General features: G+C 36.3%; 2 protein-coding genes across 12 annotated transcripts in view; one reads left to right on the top strand and one right to left on the bottom strand.

Moving 5' to 3' along the window:
- The window catches only part of FAM227B (family with sequence similarity 227 member B), a 121,187-nt gene that overhangs the window by 62,521 nt on the left and 42,042 nt on the right, over positions 1–16,624 (bottom strand). The window contains exon 4 of one of the 7 annotated variants that reach the window (XM_085515473.1): positions 2,408–2,462. The exons of the other annotated variants lie outside the window; for them this stretch is intronic. Within the exon in view, the coding sequence (XP_085371599.1) occupies positions 2,408–2,462 (55 nt within the window). The remainder of the gene's footprint in view (positions 1–2,407; positions 2,463–16,624) is intronic. 7 annotated transcript variants of the gene reach the window in all.
- FGF7 (fibroblast growth factor 7) overlaps positions 14,468–16,624 on the top strand; it is a 28,593-nt gene continuing 26,436 nt past the window's right edge. The window contains exons 1-2 of one of the 5 annotated variants that reach the window (XM_015872929.3): positions 14,468–14,655; positions 15,565–15,759. In XM_015872929.3, the coding sequence (XP_015728415.1) occupies positions 14,616–14,655; positions 15,565–15,759 (235 nt within the window). In that variant the 5' untranslated portion in view covers positions 14,468–14,615. Of the gene's footprint in view, positions 14,656–15,174; positions 15,760–16,624 lie in introns of all 5 variants that reach the window. The other 4 variants (XM_085515469.1, XM_085515470.1, XM_032446780.2 and 1 more) reach the window with 4 other exon arrangements.

Raw genomic sequence — 16,624 nt, 5'->3', positions numbered from 1 at the left:
TCATATGGAAATCCGGGTACAATTTTGTCCTAAACTTAAAGTCCTATTTTTTCCTCAATTAAAATAAAGTCAGATTTTGACACTTAGTAATCTTTAAGCTGTGAATGGGCTCTGCAGCACCTCTTCACATTTTAATAGAAGCTTAGTATGCAGGAACTTTATCAATCTCTGGGCCTGCTCTGGTATCATGCACAAATTGAGTTACCTAAGTTTTCACTCTGCTGTTGTTTTCATCTTAAATAATAAAGTGTTACACACTTAAATAAAACACTGGTCATATTTATGTTCAGTGTCTAAGTAAAGGAAAAGCATTGTGATGAAATTAACCAGCAAACATTTACAGACTTGAAAAAACAGTGCCTATGGCTGTGGCAATTAGCAGATTAATTAGTGCAGGGACAACACGATACCCTAGAGAGAAAACAGGACTGCTCCCTTTGATTTCTGCTTTGACTTCGACACACATTTCAGAACAGCAGCATTAGAAAATGCTTTTACCAAATGCCAGCATCAGTACAGAGAAAATAAGTTGGGTTAAAATCTATCACAATAAGACTATGAGTATATTCATACAAGTTTCGTTATATTGAGCTGCAGGTACTTTTCATTTCTCCAAGTTTCTTCTAAATGACTTTTCACAGCAATTCAGTATGCAAACCTGCATCTTACTTTCAGTTACGTAAAATACATGTTAGCCATATGTTTTTAATTAATAAAAAGGAATGGTTAAAATTAGAATAATGAACAAGAAATCATTTGAGCTTTTGACTGCTTTAAATCACAGTTTGAAAAATCACGGTGCTATCCTTGTCTCTGAATAAATTGGTTCCTGATGCCCAGAAGGCACTAGAAATGCATCTCCATTTAAAGAACTGACTGGGTGCCACACACAGATGTATTCTCAGAATAGCAAAAAGCTTGAACAGGTGCAGGCAGGCAGGGAATTGTGTGTGAATTGTAGGCATGTGGTGAAGGATCTAGAAAGAGCCCAGCTCTAACATCTCAGGTATTTTCTGTATTGGTTTGAAACTCCATCTCTAAACATTCAATTTTCATGTTTACCTTTTTAATAAAAACAAAGAAAAATAACCACAAAGGAATAGATAACCTGGGATAAACATTTCTTACTTTGTGAGCATAGGCAAAGGTGGAATTTAGCTTCAGTTACAAAAGGCTTCCCATATTATGAACTATGCAATAAACATACAATGAATTCTCTATCCACTTGAATTCCTTGGACTAAGTATAAAATAATACATTGATTTTAGGAACACATTCTATAACAGTGTTTAATTTTGAGGTAAATCTGGTTTATTCCAAGAGCAGTTAATCAAGACAGATTGATTTCTGACAGCTGTTACTGTTTGAAAATTTAATATTCAGGAATTTTTCTGTATTGATTTGAAAGGGCATCTGTTTCTAAAATGTGTAAAGTTTTGATAAAGCAGAGATCATTTCCCTGCTTTCATTTAGTACAATAAAGCTGCTCTTACTATTCTTATCTTCTAATATTGATTGCTAAACAGAGTGACTTTATCATATCATCAGTTTTTAAGAAAATCATTGAAGTCAGCTGGGTTTTCTATTCCAGAATGGAGGAATCATATGATCCAGTATCATCACCATCTTTGTTGCAGTGAGAAAATAAAACTAATGATTTTTATCCATATAAGAGATGGATGGAGAAATAAAGGCTGCATTAAACCAGATTTTTAAGTAATACACTTATTAATAAAAGTGAGAAATCATAAATTTAGCTTTAGTGAATGAAGTAAGTTTCATTCTATTACAGATTTGGTAACATCAACCTTGTTTGATGAACTACTGGAGATTCACACCAAAGATTTCTTTCAGCCTCTCTCTCACCCCCATGCATCTTATTTACCCATCCATGCTGGAAAACTCCAGATTTTTACCTGGAAAGTACCAGATCACTACTTTTGTGAGCCCTCTGGCCAGTCAAAGGTGTTATAGTTCAGACAGAACGCAAAACTGAACGGCCTTCTCTAAACAAGACAGCAGCATCTTGCAAAGTGGAAGGTGAACTTGTGACTGTTATCTACACAGTTATGCCATATTTTGAAAGCAATTACACAGCTCACATAGAAGTTAAATCATAATACGTACAGGAAACATTCTAGAGGAAAGAACTTGAAGTCAATCAAAAGAATATAGAAATTAAACCAAAAGCACTGAAAGACAGATCTGGTTCATATTCAGCGTAAAATTTCAACACTGGATGCAGTGCAAATCATCAATGAGCTGAAAAAATTCACAGGTTGGAAACTTGGTTTAGTACCCATAGATTGACGTTGGCTACTTGGGAAATCTAAGAGTGCCAAAGAGAAAGTAAAATTGGATCCTCCACCCCATTCCTTCAGTAGAAGCAAAAGTAGTTTTGACTCACAAAAATACTTCCAAATTGGAGCGCTCTAAGGATGGGAAGAGTTTCTGAAATACAGCTGAAATTGCACAAAAAAAGAGGAATAAAGGTCAAACCAAATCCAGTTCACTGAGGTAACAAATCAGAAAATCTTCCATCTTTCCATTATTTGCAATTCTGTAATTCCACTCCCCCTCCCCACTTCACAAGAAAGTATCTTTTAAAGTTCTTTGTTTTTAGATAAATAACTGTCAAAGAAATATAATAGCTACAAAATATGATGGTCCTAAAGTAGGTCTGTAAATAGTGGCTAGTAATATTTCCTTTTATCTACCACTGAAACACATCTATATCTGGCAGCAATGTAATATCGCTTCAGATGTATGCAGCAGAAATAATCAGTTCAGTATAAGAGTGAAGTATATTCTGCCTCAAAGATGTCATAAAAATTGGACTCAACCAACAGAAAGAACCACATCATTCTAGCAAGTCACTCCTTGATGCATAACACCAAGGAATAGCCTTTTACACTCACTCTCATGTCAATGGGAAGTAAAAAATCTAACATTTCATCAGCATAACTGACTGTTTCAGGATGATGGAATAAAGCTATTCAAAGCATTTCTTTGGCCAACAAAGTTGCAATATCATTCATGCACTTGTTTCTAGACTATTAAAAATGCAAAACAAAAGCATGAAGCAATGAGATGTATTGTGGCCTTTCCAATTTAATGAAGACAGTCGATATCCCTCACCCAATATTCTGGCTTGAGATACATCTATGTATCTATGTACATATAATCTATGTATATAGATTGATTACAGAAGCTCAGATAAAATTCTAAAAAGTTTTCTGTTCTGCAAGTTCTAAAGAATCCATTGCTTTCCTGTTTTATATAATTTGCTCTTTTAAACCTGTGAGAGAAAAAACAGCTTATTTTGCTCTCAGGAAGGATATCGTGGAAGCATTCAGACATTTGTTGCTATATTAAGGCTTGCACTTACAAAATAAATTATGAGCTGTATTTCTTAGCTTTCCTTAAAACCAGGTCAGAGCAGAAAGGACTGCAGACCATGAACCACAACTTCCTCATGGTATTTTAGTCTCTAAAATAATTAACGCACAACACTGTCATCCTGCCGAGAATGTCACTCCTGATTCAATCACACTGAGATTAAATTGGACCTTCACTTTTAAAATATACCACATCCTGCTTCAGTAGGAACCTTGCTGAACCAGAGTGATGAGAGAAGCGGGAATATATTAAAGTGACAATTCCATTAAATATTTTGAAGGCTGAATGAAAGGGTTTGATACTCTGAAATTAGAGCTTGCATATTCTCTCCACTTGCCAAAGCAATTTCTAAAGGAAAACTTCTGCGAGTTATTCTGAAATAATGAGAAAGCCTAGCGTGGAGATGGCACCTGTGGTCATACTTTAATGAAACTGATGATGCAAGGACATATATGAAATATAACCGAGGAAGGTCAAGGCTACAACAAACCTTATCACTTCACATTAGGTATTGGAGCCTGCTGTTTTCCTGACTGTTACGCACTCATTTCATAGATACTGTATTTGAACATAGTTGCTTAAAGTATGCACGCAGTCCAGTCTCTCTTCTTTGTTGCTGACTCGAACCAAGAAAAAAATACTGCCACATGAAGGTTGTTTGGCACCCTAGGTGAGCTGCTAGCACACAACCTTGTAATAAAATAATCACTGTCACTTTCTAGCAGGCTCAGTGTGTAGGCCAAGTACTAAATCAACTAACAAAGTAAAGAAAAACATGACTAAGACCTCCAACCCTACCACCTCTAAAAGCACAATTTCACCCATAAACAAACACAGGGGCTGCTTTACTGATTTTCTTTTTCAACAGACTGCTTCAGTTTCCACAACCTTTGGTTTGGCACTGTCTGTAAATACTAAAACATTTAGACATTTAAAAACACCAGGAATTCCTGACGGTTCGAAAGGTTTGTCTATGTGGATGTCAGACGTTTCTCCGTTATCAGGACCCAGGGTGCGTTTAATCTACAAAGAGATCAGTTGGCCTACATCATTAACACACTTCTACAAACAGTGGATAAAACAGTTTTAAATTACCAGAAGTTGCATCATTATGGATTATTATTTTAGCATTGTTAGTCTTCTATAATATGATGTTGCTCCCCCTGGAATACAGATTAAAATAGGAACCAGATGTGCTTTTTCATGACCAGATCAAAAAAGATAAACATCCAGAAAATCAATTCAAATAAAAAGGATGCCCTGAGGGTGTTTCTCAAAACTGAAGAGGGAGAGCATATGTATCTTCAGAAAGGTGGGGCAGGAACTGAGAAAAACCTCAAAACCAGATCTCTCCTCTTTTACAAAAAGACCTAAGAAACATGGAACAATCTGGCCCTTCAGACACCTAATTTGGTTACACTACAATGCACCATTATCTTAAAACCCTGTGAAGGAAAAAAAAAAAAACAAAAAAAAACCCCAAAAATCAGTATTTTCAGGTTTGCTTACAAATGAGCAAGAAATAAAGCTCATAGGAAAAAAAAAAAGTGACTGTTTTATATCTGGATCTCTATATTTTACAGGAATACTGCTTTGGTTTACAAGCCTGTAAATACGATATGAGAGTTCCAAAAATAATCTTCAGCTCCAGAGAGCCACTAAATGGAGGCCTTATCTTCTTGCCAATCCTGATGGGAGCTCTTTTTGTGCTAAATGCAAGCTAGTATCTGGAATCTTGAAAACTGTGACTAAGACATAATGGGACTGTTTTGCAGAATAGACCAGCTGTTTTCTCCACATGCATTAGAAAAGATCAAGATTTCCATTCACAAAGGAATCACATGCCACAAAAGGAATTTCAGGATCAATCCTCAATGTCTCAGTTTCTACAACAAATTTCTGTGTGGCCATACTGAAGCCAGATACTTTTCCTTTCTACATTTCAGCATCCAGGATAGGCACCAAAGACCATGCAAAAGGGAGCTTCTCTACTTTCTTCAGTAAGCGTGCAATTGAATGGGTTTCTTGAGCAGGAAAACAAAACAAAACAACCAACAAACGACAACACAAAACAAATCATAGACTCACAGAGTCATTCAAGTTGGAAAAGACCTTAAAGATCATCGAGTACAACCATGACCTAACCATACAACCCAAGCCTAACAGCCCTCTGCTAAGTCATGTCCTTGAGCACCACATCCAAACAGTTTTTAAACACAGAGAGGAATGTTGACTAAGCCATCAATCACATCAGTGTCTTTGTCCCTTATCTACCTAACTTTCATGAGAACTAGAAGAGTCCCAGGTTGACCTTGCTCAGCACCAACTCTAATTGCTACTATCCTGGTTAACTCAGATGAAAGGAACCTTGGGAAAAGCACAGGTCTCGCAATTGGATCTGCTAAACTTGCCTTGAAACAGAACAGTTTATAAAAGCAAAACAGAGAACTTATTTCTGACTTTTATGACAAACAATTATTGTGTGAACAAAGCTTTTTCCCTGCGTGGTACAACTGTCTCTAGAAATCTTTTATTGCACATCAGTTGAGTCAAAATACATTGAATATTCAATATATTCACACTAAACCTAGAAGTGATTCCACACAGCAGAGCTTCATACATATTTGATTTGTCAGATTATGTTATTTCTTTCCTAAGTTTTGAAAGAAAACAGTAGACAGGAGGAGAGGGGATTTGTATGAGAAATTCCTTGATCCTTCCCTGCACTTTGGTAAAATGACCCCAGGCTATTTGAGCTATTTTTTTACCTACACAGTATTCCCTATTTTGTAGCTCTTATTTCTTCTGACTTGCTTTACATGTTAGGAGTTCCTTACTTTATTCTTTCTCAGGGTTCACATCTCTCTCTCACTTCTTATGGCATTTGCCAGGATTTTTCTATTATTTCTTCTCTTTCAGTGATTGTAATGCAATTTAGTTTCCTTCAACACATAGCAAACTCTCTGTTCTCTTCCATGTGCTAGCACCTGTTGGTACATTAAGAGACCCCTTTGGATGCCTGAAGATGCTCAACTATCTCCTTGTGCAAAGGCTGACTAATCTTGCCAACTCAGACAATAAGCTACACAAGAAGAATGTGGATATTGAAAAGACTGGTATTTGATCAAAGTTGAATTTTTTGATTCATTTGCTGTGTTTGTGATAACAGTGCCTGTAACTATTACAGAAATTGTTTGGTTAGAGGAGTCTAAAGTAAAAATATTTGGTCCTCACATTGTAGAAAGAAGCAGAAGCACCTTGACTCAATACTGCAAACATCCCTCTGAAGGCATAAGAATACTTTGACAGTGCAAAATATTTCTAAAGGAATAAATGTCAGCTTTTGCTTATTTTTAAATGTTTAGTGATTCTACTCTTCCTATTGATTTGCACTACAAATTGTGGAAATCGGCAAGTATAAATTTTCTTCTGATGTTGGAGCAGTTGATATTAAGACTGCAAAACCAAAAACTCTGAACCTGGTAAATCCATCCATGCAAACTTGCTTCATTTTTGTGGACATAATCAAGTGCTTATTCCACAGCAGTACAAAGAGAGATTCATCCATCACAGAATCTCACCGAATCATCGGAGTTGGAAGGGATTTCTGGAAACTGTTTATCCACCTCCTGCTAAAGTAGGTTCTCTACAGTGGGTTGTGCAAGCGGGTTTTGAATATCTCCAAAGACGGAAACTCCACAGGTTCTCTGGGCAATTTTCTCCAGTACTCCATAACCCTCCAAGTAAATGAGTTTTCCCTTGGTACAGAACTTCCTGTGTTCCAGTGTGTACCCAGTGCCCCTTATTCTGTTTCTGGGCATCTCACTGAAAAGTGCCTGGCCCCAAGCACTTGTCCCTCACCCACTGAGGTATTTCTGAGCATCGATAAGATCAAGGTTGTTTTCTTCTCAATGCTGATATAATGTCCATTAAAGTCACGTTGGTTGCAAGGCCATGGAATAAAGTAGAGGAAAGGGCATTACTGACAAAATCTCACAGTCCTCATCTAAGGGCTGTAACAAGGTTTTAGCATACTTTAAGATAACCATCTATTCTTCCACAGGCTTCACAGTCAAGAAAAGATAAACATTTTAGACACCGACAGGATTTGTCAGAAAGGGCACAGACCATTTACTTGCATAGAAAAACTGTTCTGTAACTAAAGATTATAGAATACATGTTAAATTTGATAAACTATTCACCAGAGACATCTTAGAAACCAAGAATTTATACCAGATGCTGCCAACGTATTGTTCATTCCTAACAATGCTATGAAACAAACAAATAAACAAAGGCATGATCTTCGGAGAAGGATTTTATTGCAATGCGGTTAACTAGCAAAAAATTGACTGTTCAAATTCTTTCAAGTAAAGAAATAAATAAATATTTGAGAAAAGAGTGATTTTATCTTCTTAGTCTGTGTTTTGTGTTTTGGTTTTTTTTTGTAAGAACTGGATCTAAAAATAAAAAACACACTCAGTTGGCTCCCATGCTCAGAAAAGTAACGTTATTGCTGGAGCTGATACACCACCTTCTGTGTTTATAAACCATTTCTTTTTTCATATGTATCAGGAAAACCAAAATGTGGTATATATACACACGAGAATGTTTTAAAATCTATTTCCAAGGTACAGAATATTTATAAGATGTCACATGCACTTATTTTTTATGCTTAGCAGTCTCCAAAATCACATAATTCCTACGTGAATAATGGGCATTCTTATGAACATCATCTTCTCAAACATGATGCAGATTTTTTTAAACATATGCCACAGTTTTTCATCTGCAACGGAGGAGATTTAAACATTGAAGCCATTGAAGTAAAAGGTTGGTAGTCATACATTCTTTGTAGTCACACAAAGTCAGTTCAGAAAAATGTTCTTTTAATACAGAAAAAGATTTGCTGCAGTAACATGTGGTCACGCATGGCATAGCCATGCAACACGTAGAAAAACTAGTCAGATGCTGCAGATTCAGTCAATCCAGTATCCTAGGTTGAAAAGCTACCACTGCTCTACACAAATTGCTATCAAGGCATCAAGTTTTCTTTCCTCTTTAGTACTGAAATTTAAAATGTTGCCTGCTATGGGAGAAAACGAAATTCAGATGACTTAGGCCTTGGTTTCTCCTCTGTCTCTTAATCACCTCCCAAACATTCTGCATTCCAATTACACTTAGCAGTAATTTTTAGGTATGAATGGATAAAATTTAGCTACAATGGACCGTCTTTGTCAAAAGTAAGTGCAAAAAAAAAAAAAAAAAAGAATAAAAAAAATTGCAACTGAAATGCTTTTAAAGCATAGAAATTATCTGAGCCATGTAATAATTATGATAAGCAAAGCAAGCCAGGAGTGAAGAGGCAGATTAGACCTGTATCAGTTCTGATTCAGATCTGTTTTAAAGCCTGACCTTCATCAGCTGCCAACAAAATTCTATCCTTGCTAATGCTGTAAGCCCAGCAAATAACTACTTAACAGTGTAACAGCTGCAGTGGGAGACATTTAAACTCAAGAAAGTACAGCTGTTCACCAACAGAACAGATCAGTCCTTGAATCTACAAAAGAACTACATGTATAGAGAAGCAGGACGGTACCTTGGAATAAAAACTACCTTTGTTCTAGGCAACAAAATGTCACATCTTGCCTAAACTCTCTCTCTGGAACTCTGAAAGGAGCCTTGCAATTCTGACACATTCTCCATTTTCCATGTGCTTTGAATGCAAAGGCATTTTGAAACTTTACTCTGCTCATTATATTCAAGCCACAGAAAATCTGGTCCACTGGTCCATGCCAGACGCCTCAGGAACCATGCTGACACACCTGTTATAACCCTGCACCTGTGCCTGGCATCTGACTACAGATCACAGCATCCTTACATCCTCCTTTCACACTCTTATCAAATGATGACTCTGGCCTGAAGTCACACAGATTTAGTACAATATCATGGACTTCATTATCAGACAGGGAATGGAGAAAAGTGAAGAAAGTGGTGGAGTACACACTGTAAATCAATTATTAACGCAGTTTCTCTATTAAAGGCCCACTTATTAAGTTCACTCAGTTCTGAAAATGCTTATTTGTCATCCAAATGATAAACAACTGGAAAGTACTACAGCTGTGACTAAATGGTGTCCCTGTCTCAGACAGGTGTTTAATAACATACAACTATTACAGAGAATTGCTCTTTCTCTGAATTTACTCACAATTTTCTGAATTTACAAATTATGTGATTACCCATATAGATATTTTCTATTCCTTTTGTTGTTCATTTATATATACATCGGCTAAAGATCTTGATGTTAGGTGAGTGAGTCTCAGTGAAAACATTGTCCTTTCAGCATCTGCATGGGAATATCAAGTATTTGAAGAAAGGAAATATGCTTGGGAGAAAGAAAAAAAGAAGAAAAAGCAAAGAAAAAAGAATGAAACATGCACTTTGCAGGAGCAAAGGCTAGGAACAAGCCTCCAGAAAACCCATACTACCTACTCAGAATACATTAATGTGATTGAAAGCCAGATGTTTAGCTGTGTAAATCACTGCAGTATGATAGAAATCTGACTCATAAATCATTCTAATCTATGTACGAATATATTACCCATAATTTTATATCTTTAATGTTCTTTTAAAATGTAACTATTAGTCAGGAGATGACAAGAGTTTACTTTGATAACATTAGTTTGGCAGTCTCTGTGAGTATGCAGTATGATACAGACTTTAATCTGTGTCATCATTCTTTTCCTCACAAGTTCCCTCCCTAAGTTAATGCACAAGATAAATAACTGGTGTTTTGTGCCCTAGGAGTACATTACCCCAAAGCACCAGTAATTTTTCAACATGGGGCACGTATGTGTGTGTGATTAAGTTTTTAAAATTCCATCCCAGGAGCGCTGTTGCATCCAGAGTACTCAACTGGAAGTAGTACACTTCAGATCTATCACCGCTCTTTGATTACTGAAACTGCCAGCTCTAGCAGGCTGTAAGCAAATTCAGGTCCCACATATTCTGGGCCATGCCAAAGATTTTACTGTAGGTTCGTGATCAAACAAAAAACTGCTTCTGTGTAAACCCTGGTTTCACTTCAAGTTTTGGAAGTATTCCTGTTATATTTTCCTTGCCTACTGACTGTCTCTGTATTTTGGTCCCCATCCCTTGCTCAGCTTTCTGCAGTAGCCCTTCTGAATCATCTTCCTTCGGTGCCAGCTCCTCCTTCCCCTGCGTGTTCCTGGCAGTGTTCAGTCCCACTCCCCTAATTAAATCCTAGTGCTCTCTCACTCAAAACATTCTATCACAAATTCAGACCACTTGCTATCTCTGCTCCACACAGCCAGCTTTCAGATCACTTAAATAGTATAGATACATACCTATTAGATTACCCACTACTAAGTGACATTGCAATCCTTTCCATTAAATACAAGCATTTATCTATACATGATGTTAAGTCACACGTCATTCTAGTTCGTTTCCATGATGAGATACTAATTAGAGATATAATGAAATATTTGAGTAAGAAGATAATTTTCCATTCTCAATCAACCTTTGTTCAGTGAGGTATATATGCAGTGTTAGAAGATGAATGAAGACACAGTCGAAGAACTAGGAAAAAAATAGGTGGAAAACTGTCCTCCAAATCTGCCTTCAGATGGAAGGTCCAATTAAAAGGAACTAACATTGTTTTCTAAGATAAAAAGACATGCAGATAGGCTAATAATCAGTATTATTGTGGTAATGAATTTTCATTCTTGCTTTAGACTTCATACACGAATTACATTTTTGTTATGGTCAATAAAATGTTTAACTATCAAGTAAATCACAAGAATTAAGCTATGTGGAGCTAGGTGAAGGGTTAGAAGTGTCTGGCTTGTCTGAGTACTTAAAAAAACAAACACAAACACACTGTGTGCATATTTCATCCTTGAATATCTGTGCACAGCTATGCTCCAAGTTAAAAGCAAAGTTTGAAGAGATCATTTCACATTTATTGCTCATAATATAAAATTTATAATTGCAGGTGAATTTCATAAGAAATTTCCATCCCATTTTAGCTATTGCCACAGGGTCCTAGAATCCAGCTTCTTCAGTTTAAAGTCTGACACTGAGACTATCTTCTTACTGTCTCCAATTCTGAGACTTTTGGCAGATGTTCTAAAGCAAATTGGAAATGGATTGGGGAACAACGAGCAGTAGAATGTCAGGTACGTGTTGCCCTGAAGGCAAATTTAAATGGAGTGTTTTCTTGGTGTGATTTTTTATTTTTTATATAAACTGCCTTGATGACCCAATGCAAAACTTGGATGGCACATATTACACAACTTTCCTAACTAAAAGCAAAGTTATTTTCACTTTCTCCTTTCCAGTATGTGCACAGCCCACAGCACTGCTGCAAGGGAACGCAAGTGAGCAGGAAAAATGCATGAGTTAGTGCAGAGGGGCAGGTTTTAATATTAAAGCACATTTTTGCCAATTTTCACATGGCCACTATACTTAGATTTATTTCATTGAATACAGTCTTTGCTAGAGAAATACAAAACTGTCAGAATTTCAAGTCAATTTCTCTGTATCATTAAAGACTCGCTTGGGATTCAATTTGCAAAGCCCTTAGTGTGCAAGTTTGTAAGAAGTCAGAGGAAGACATGCCTGTCAAGCTAAATATTCCATAGAATTAAAATAATTTAAGAAGGTTTTTAGTTGTGCCTGGTTTTAAGAGTGAGTTAAACCCATGCAAAAAATCATGACTTGCACATGCAGATGAAGATGGCATCCTTTCATAAAAATTAAGCAGCTGTACTTGTGCATCAAGACAAATGTGCGTGATTAAATAAAAATACAGTCAAAGGATTTTTAAAAAAGTTACATAACTAGAAAATGTGAGAATGTTGAAACTATCAGCAGTTATTCTTTAATTACGTTGGCCACCAACTAAGCTTATAGCTCGTGCCTTATTTAAACTTGTTTTATTCTAAACAAAACTTCTTAAAGATCTGAACTGAAACACAGCAGAAAAACACAGAAAATGATTATTTTTCAGACTCAAGAGAAATACATGTCGATGCCCAGACCACGTGTAGCTCCAGCTACCCAGATCTGACACCTCAGGTACAGATCCTTCTTCTGTAACTAACTCTCAAAAACAATAGCTTAGCAAGGAATTAAAAAATTTCAGTTTGGATCTGAAAGTGAAAGCTGTTACTGCTCATAAAGAAATCCACACAGAATATTTACAAAACCATTTTTACTTGGATCTTACTTTGCTGAGTAAAACACAGTTTACATGCTACCTTTGGTTGCTTTCTTTTTAATACACAACAGATAAGCCTTTTGAATACCACAGATTTTTTTCATTGCTATCATTCTGTAGTCAGACTGTGGAATAGAACTGAGAACACACTGATATAAATCCAGCAAATGTACTGGCAAAAACACAATTGGGATAAATCACTGCAGCCCCACTTCTGGTCAGAATGGTAGATATGGGTTGACAAGACACAAAGTCAAGGCAGAAACAACTGTAATCACAATTTACAAGGGTTAATTTAATGAAAGTCTCTTTGTGTATCTACTGTGGGCATTCAGCCTTTGGAAGTCACATAATGTCATGTACGTACCAAGCCCTAGCTGAACTAGGAAAACTAGGCTGAGTCACAGAATATAGAGAACAGTTCAATATGCTGAAATGGAGATACTAAAAAAATTGATCACCCTTGGATTCTGAGTGGAAAATGGTTATAAATAAATGAAATGTGTGACAAATGGGATTAATCCAAGGGAGCACTAACAGCGAAGCTGGGTACTTCAAGGAAGTAAACGACTCATTCCCTGTATAAAGGAAAGGCTGTGTAATACAAGGTCAAGTAGTCCCTTCTACCTTTGATGCTTACTTAGGATCATCCCAGTGAAAGCCCCCATGCTATTTGTGTCCCCCTTACCACAAGGTGGCACGTATGTACTCTGCATGGTGTTTAGCTGCCTCTGTACAGCATTTCCATTATTTTCTAAGAAGTAACTGTTATCCATTTCTATAGAGCAGCATGTATGGTAAGGGAAGCAAAGCATGGAATGAAAAACTAAATTATTTTATCAAGTATAGACAACTAAATTCTTGATTAATGAATTCCAAACTTTCCTTCTTACTATTATCTACAAAAGTGTTTGAGATATATTCTCATTAACAGCACGGAAGTTAAACAAAATAAAGAGGTATTTTAAAACCTAGATTTGTAAGCTTTAAAAATAGATACATTTTATAGGTGAAATGGAGTGCAGACTGATGCTAGAGACAGATACAAAAACATAAGCAGAAAGCCAGGCACCTTTACCCATTACTCCTATTCCAGGGAGTGGAAGTCTGCTGGCCATCCACTGGCTGGTGCATGAGAGATTTACTTGTACTGCTACAACTTTTCCTTCTCACATTGCACATTTCAGGAACTAATAACCACCTACACTAAGGAAGGCTGATCCCCGGTAGCACTTTTCCCTTCACGTTGATAAAGGTTGTGTTTTGAACATCCAAGGATGCATTTTCATTTTCCCCCAGTGGAAGATCAAGTAAAAGCTCGGTGATTTATTTATTTTGCAGTGGCCCCTCATATCAAGCCTACGATATAAAAACAGGCAGCACAATCCGTATCAGCCACAGCATACTCTCTCCACAATGAACACACGTTTTGTATGTCCATCAGAAAGGCAGTAAGCAGAGTATATGAATCCACTGAGCTGCAGAAAAGATCTGAAAGAAAACTGAAATAAGTGCATGTCTCTAAAAGAGAGGAGAACTTTTTCTTAAGACAGAAAAATACTGACCTAAACCAAAGCACAGAAACACTAACTAGCACGCAACGCAATCCTATCCACACATCACGGGATCTGTGTTTTTAGAAAGTAGATTCTTGGAGATTTGAAGTATAAACTATGTACATAGCTCCCTCTGATGACCATTGGACACGATACAATGCAAGCCTCCTTTTATTTTTGTTCGTGCATTCAACTGACAGCTGACTGGTTAAATTCTAATTGCTTCCAAGTGAGGTCAGCAAAGGTATTTATCGAAAAGGACTGAACAACAGGCTCTACACACACATGCACGCACACGCATAAGCACACATCTCTCCAGCGTGTTGATTTATGGAAACAATTATTATTTTGGTGGAGTCTTTCTGAGCTGAGAAAGTTTGTAGCTGCAGTGCTGTGTCTCATGTTGCAAAAAGCAGACAACAGAAATGGAATACTTGGGTATCCAGCTCTTATCAACAGGAACAAGTAAGTTATCTGTCCTTTACGAGAACGTTTTACAGTGTCTAACAGTTAACAAGCTTTATCTTCGTTTGTATATGCTAGATGCTAAAAAGCATTAAGAAAACTGTATGTACTGATAAACTAAAAAAAAGTAGGAATAAAAACACAGGCTTAGACTCGAGTCTGTCTTGAAATTCAAACTAAGGAAACGTTACCTGATAATCGTGTTAATAGCAAAGATATATGCATGAAGTAATCAGCAGAATTTTGCCATGCATGAGAAAGTATTTCTGCTGTATCAGTAGGGGATTTTTGGAAGGACTTAAGAGTGAAGATAGAACAATGTTTACAATCAGTTTAAATGTCTGTTTATGTAATAAATAAGTTATGTGAAAGATATCTACTGTATATACATTTGCATATTTATAAGAGTCAACTTAGCATGTCATACATTTATGTAAAGTACTTTTCAGTAGCATAATGTATCCTTGCACGTCTGTAACAATTGAGCATAAAGACTTACACATGCACCTTTTCTCACAGATTTTTTACTTTCAGTGCAAGCAGCAAATTCAAGTAGTACAGAAGGTTACAGCAACAAAGGTTTTTATAACTTGTGTCTTTAAAGGATATTCTGACTGAAGAGATATTAAAGAAGCTCTTCTATTTCGCCATTAACTAATAAGGAATAACGATCAGGATTCTAGAAGAGGGAACAATCTCATTTAAATGAATCTGTAACTCATAAAGACAGAAGGCAGGTCGGTGACCTAAGAGCAACAGTCTACTTGAGATTTAATTTTCATTATGTTGTTCATGAACACCCAGAACACTGCACTATAATGCACAAATGGATACTGACATGGATCCTGCCAATTTTGCTCTACAGATCATACTTTTACATTATCTTTCTAATGGGCACTATATCTTTAGCTTGCAATGACATGACTCCAGAGCAAATGGCTACAAATGTGAACTGTTCCAGCCCTGAGCGACATACCAGAAGCTATGATTATATGGAAGGGGGGGATGTAAGAGTGAGAAGACTTTTCTGTCGAACTCAGTGGTATATGAGGATTGATAAGCGAGGCAAAGTAAAAGGGACAAGAGAAGCAAACAACAACTACAGTAAGTAATATCTTTGCTTTTCCTATTTGACTTCTAAGTTTTTAAGAATTTACACACCATTGTTTCCCTATTGTTGATTTATAGTAATTTCAAAAGAATTGTGTATAGCGTACTGACCATTGTATAAGACAAGTTTGCCAATTAATCCTACAGCAGGACATTTGTTATTGATTTTGAAATGCGTCATTTTAAATACTACATGGTAGATCTGCTAATGTATTAGTTACAGCTGGTAACTATTAGCAAACAGAGAGCCTATTTTAACAAGTGAATTAAGGTTGTAAGTATGAAAATGTATAACCACAAACTCTGCTCATAAAATACTTACGAAACATTAACCTACGCTTATAGAAACTACTTAAAAGTTTGGTATGTTTGAGTTAACAATTAAAATATATGCAATACTAGAAAGTTCAATGGAAAGAATTATGTAAACTGTCTTGCAAAATCTTTCAGAGAGCTTGCCAAGCCAGGGATCAAATCTATTATAGTTTCTGCAGTTCATTATTACAATGATCATGATGATGAAAAAATATTCTCTCCTCTTTCTTCCAAAAAGATGACTCATCTAGAGAGAATGGACATATAATATTTTGCAAAGCTGTAGCAAATGCAACTTTTGAACTGGCAAAAGAATTGCTGTGCTAACCTATATTTTTCATACATACCCTATATATCTCCCATTAACAACTACTGACGACATCAATTTTACAATCACTATTTTTCATTGCTTGGCTTTCATGTTATATAGATGGCATACTTAAGCATGACATCTACTTAAAGAAGTAATGTCTTAAAACACAACAATAAAACACATAGGATTATACTGCACACTTCAAAATAAAAGTAGAAGACAGATACATGC

This window comes from Coturnix japonica, chromosome 14 (genome assembly GCF_054131305.1).
Source record: "Coturnix japonica strain WE chromosome 14, WE-NBRP24, whole genome shotgun sequence".
NCBI lineage: Eukaryota > Metazoa > Chordata > Aves > Galliformes > Phasianidae > Coturnix > Coturnix japonica.
The sequence above is the reverse complement of the archived record's forward strand: the minus strand, read 5'-3'. Positions and strand labels throughout refer to the sequence as shown.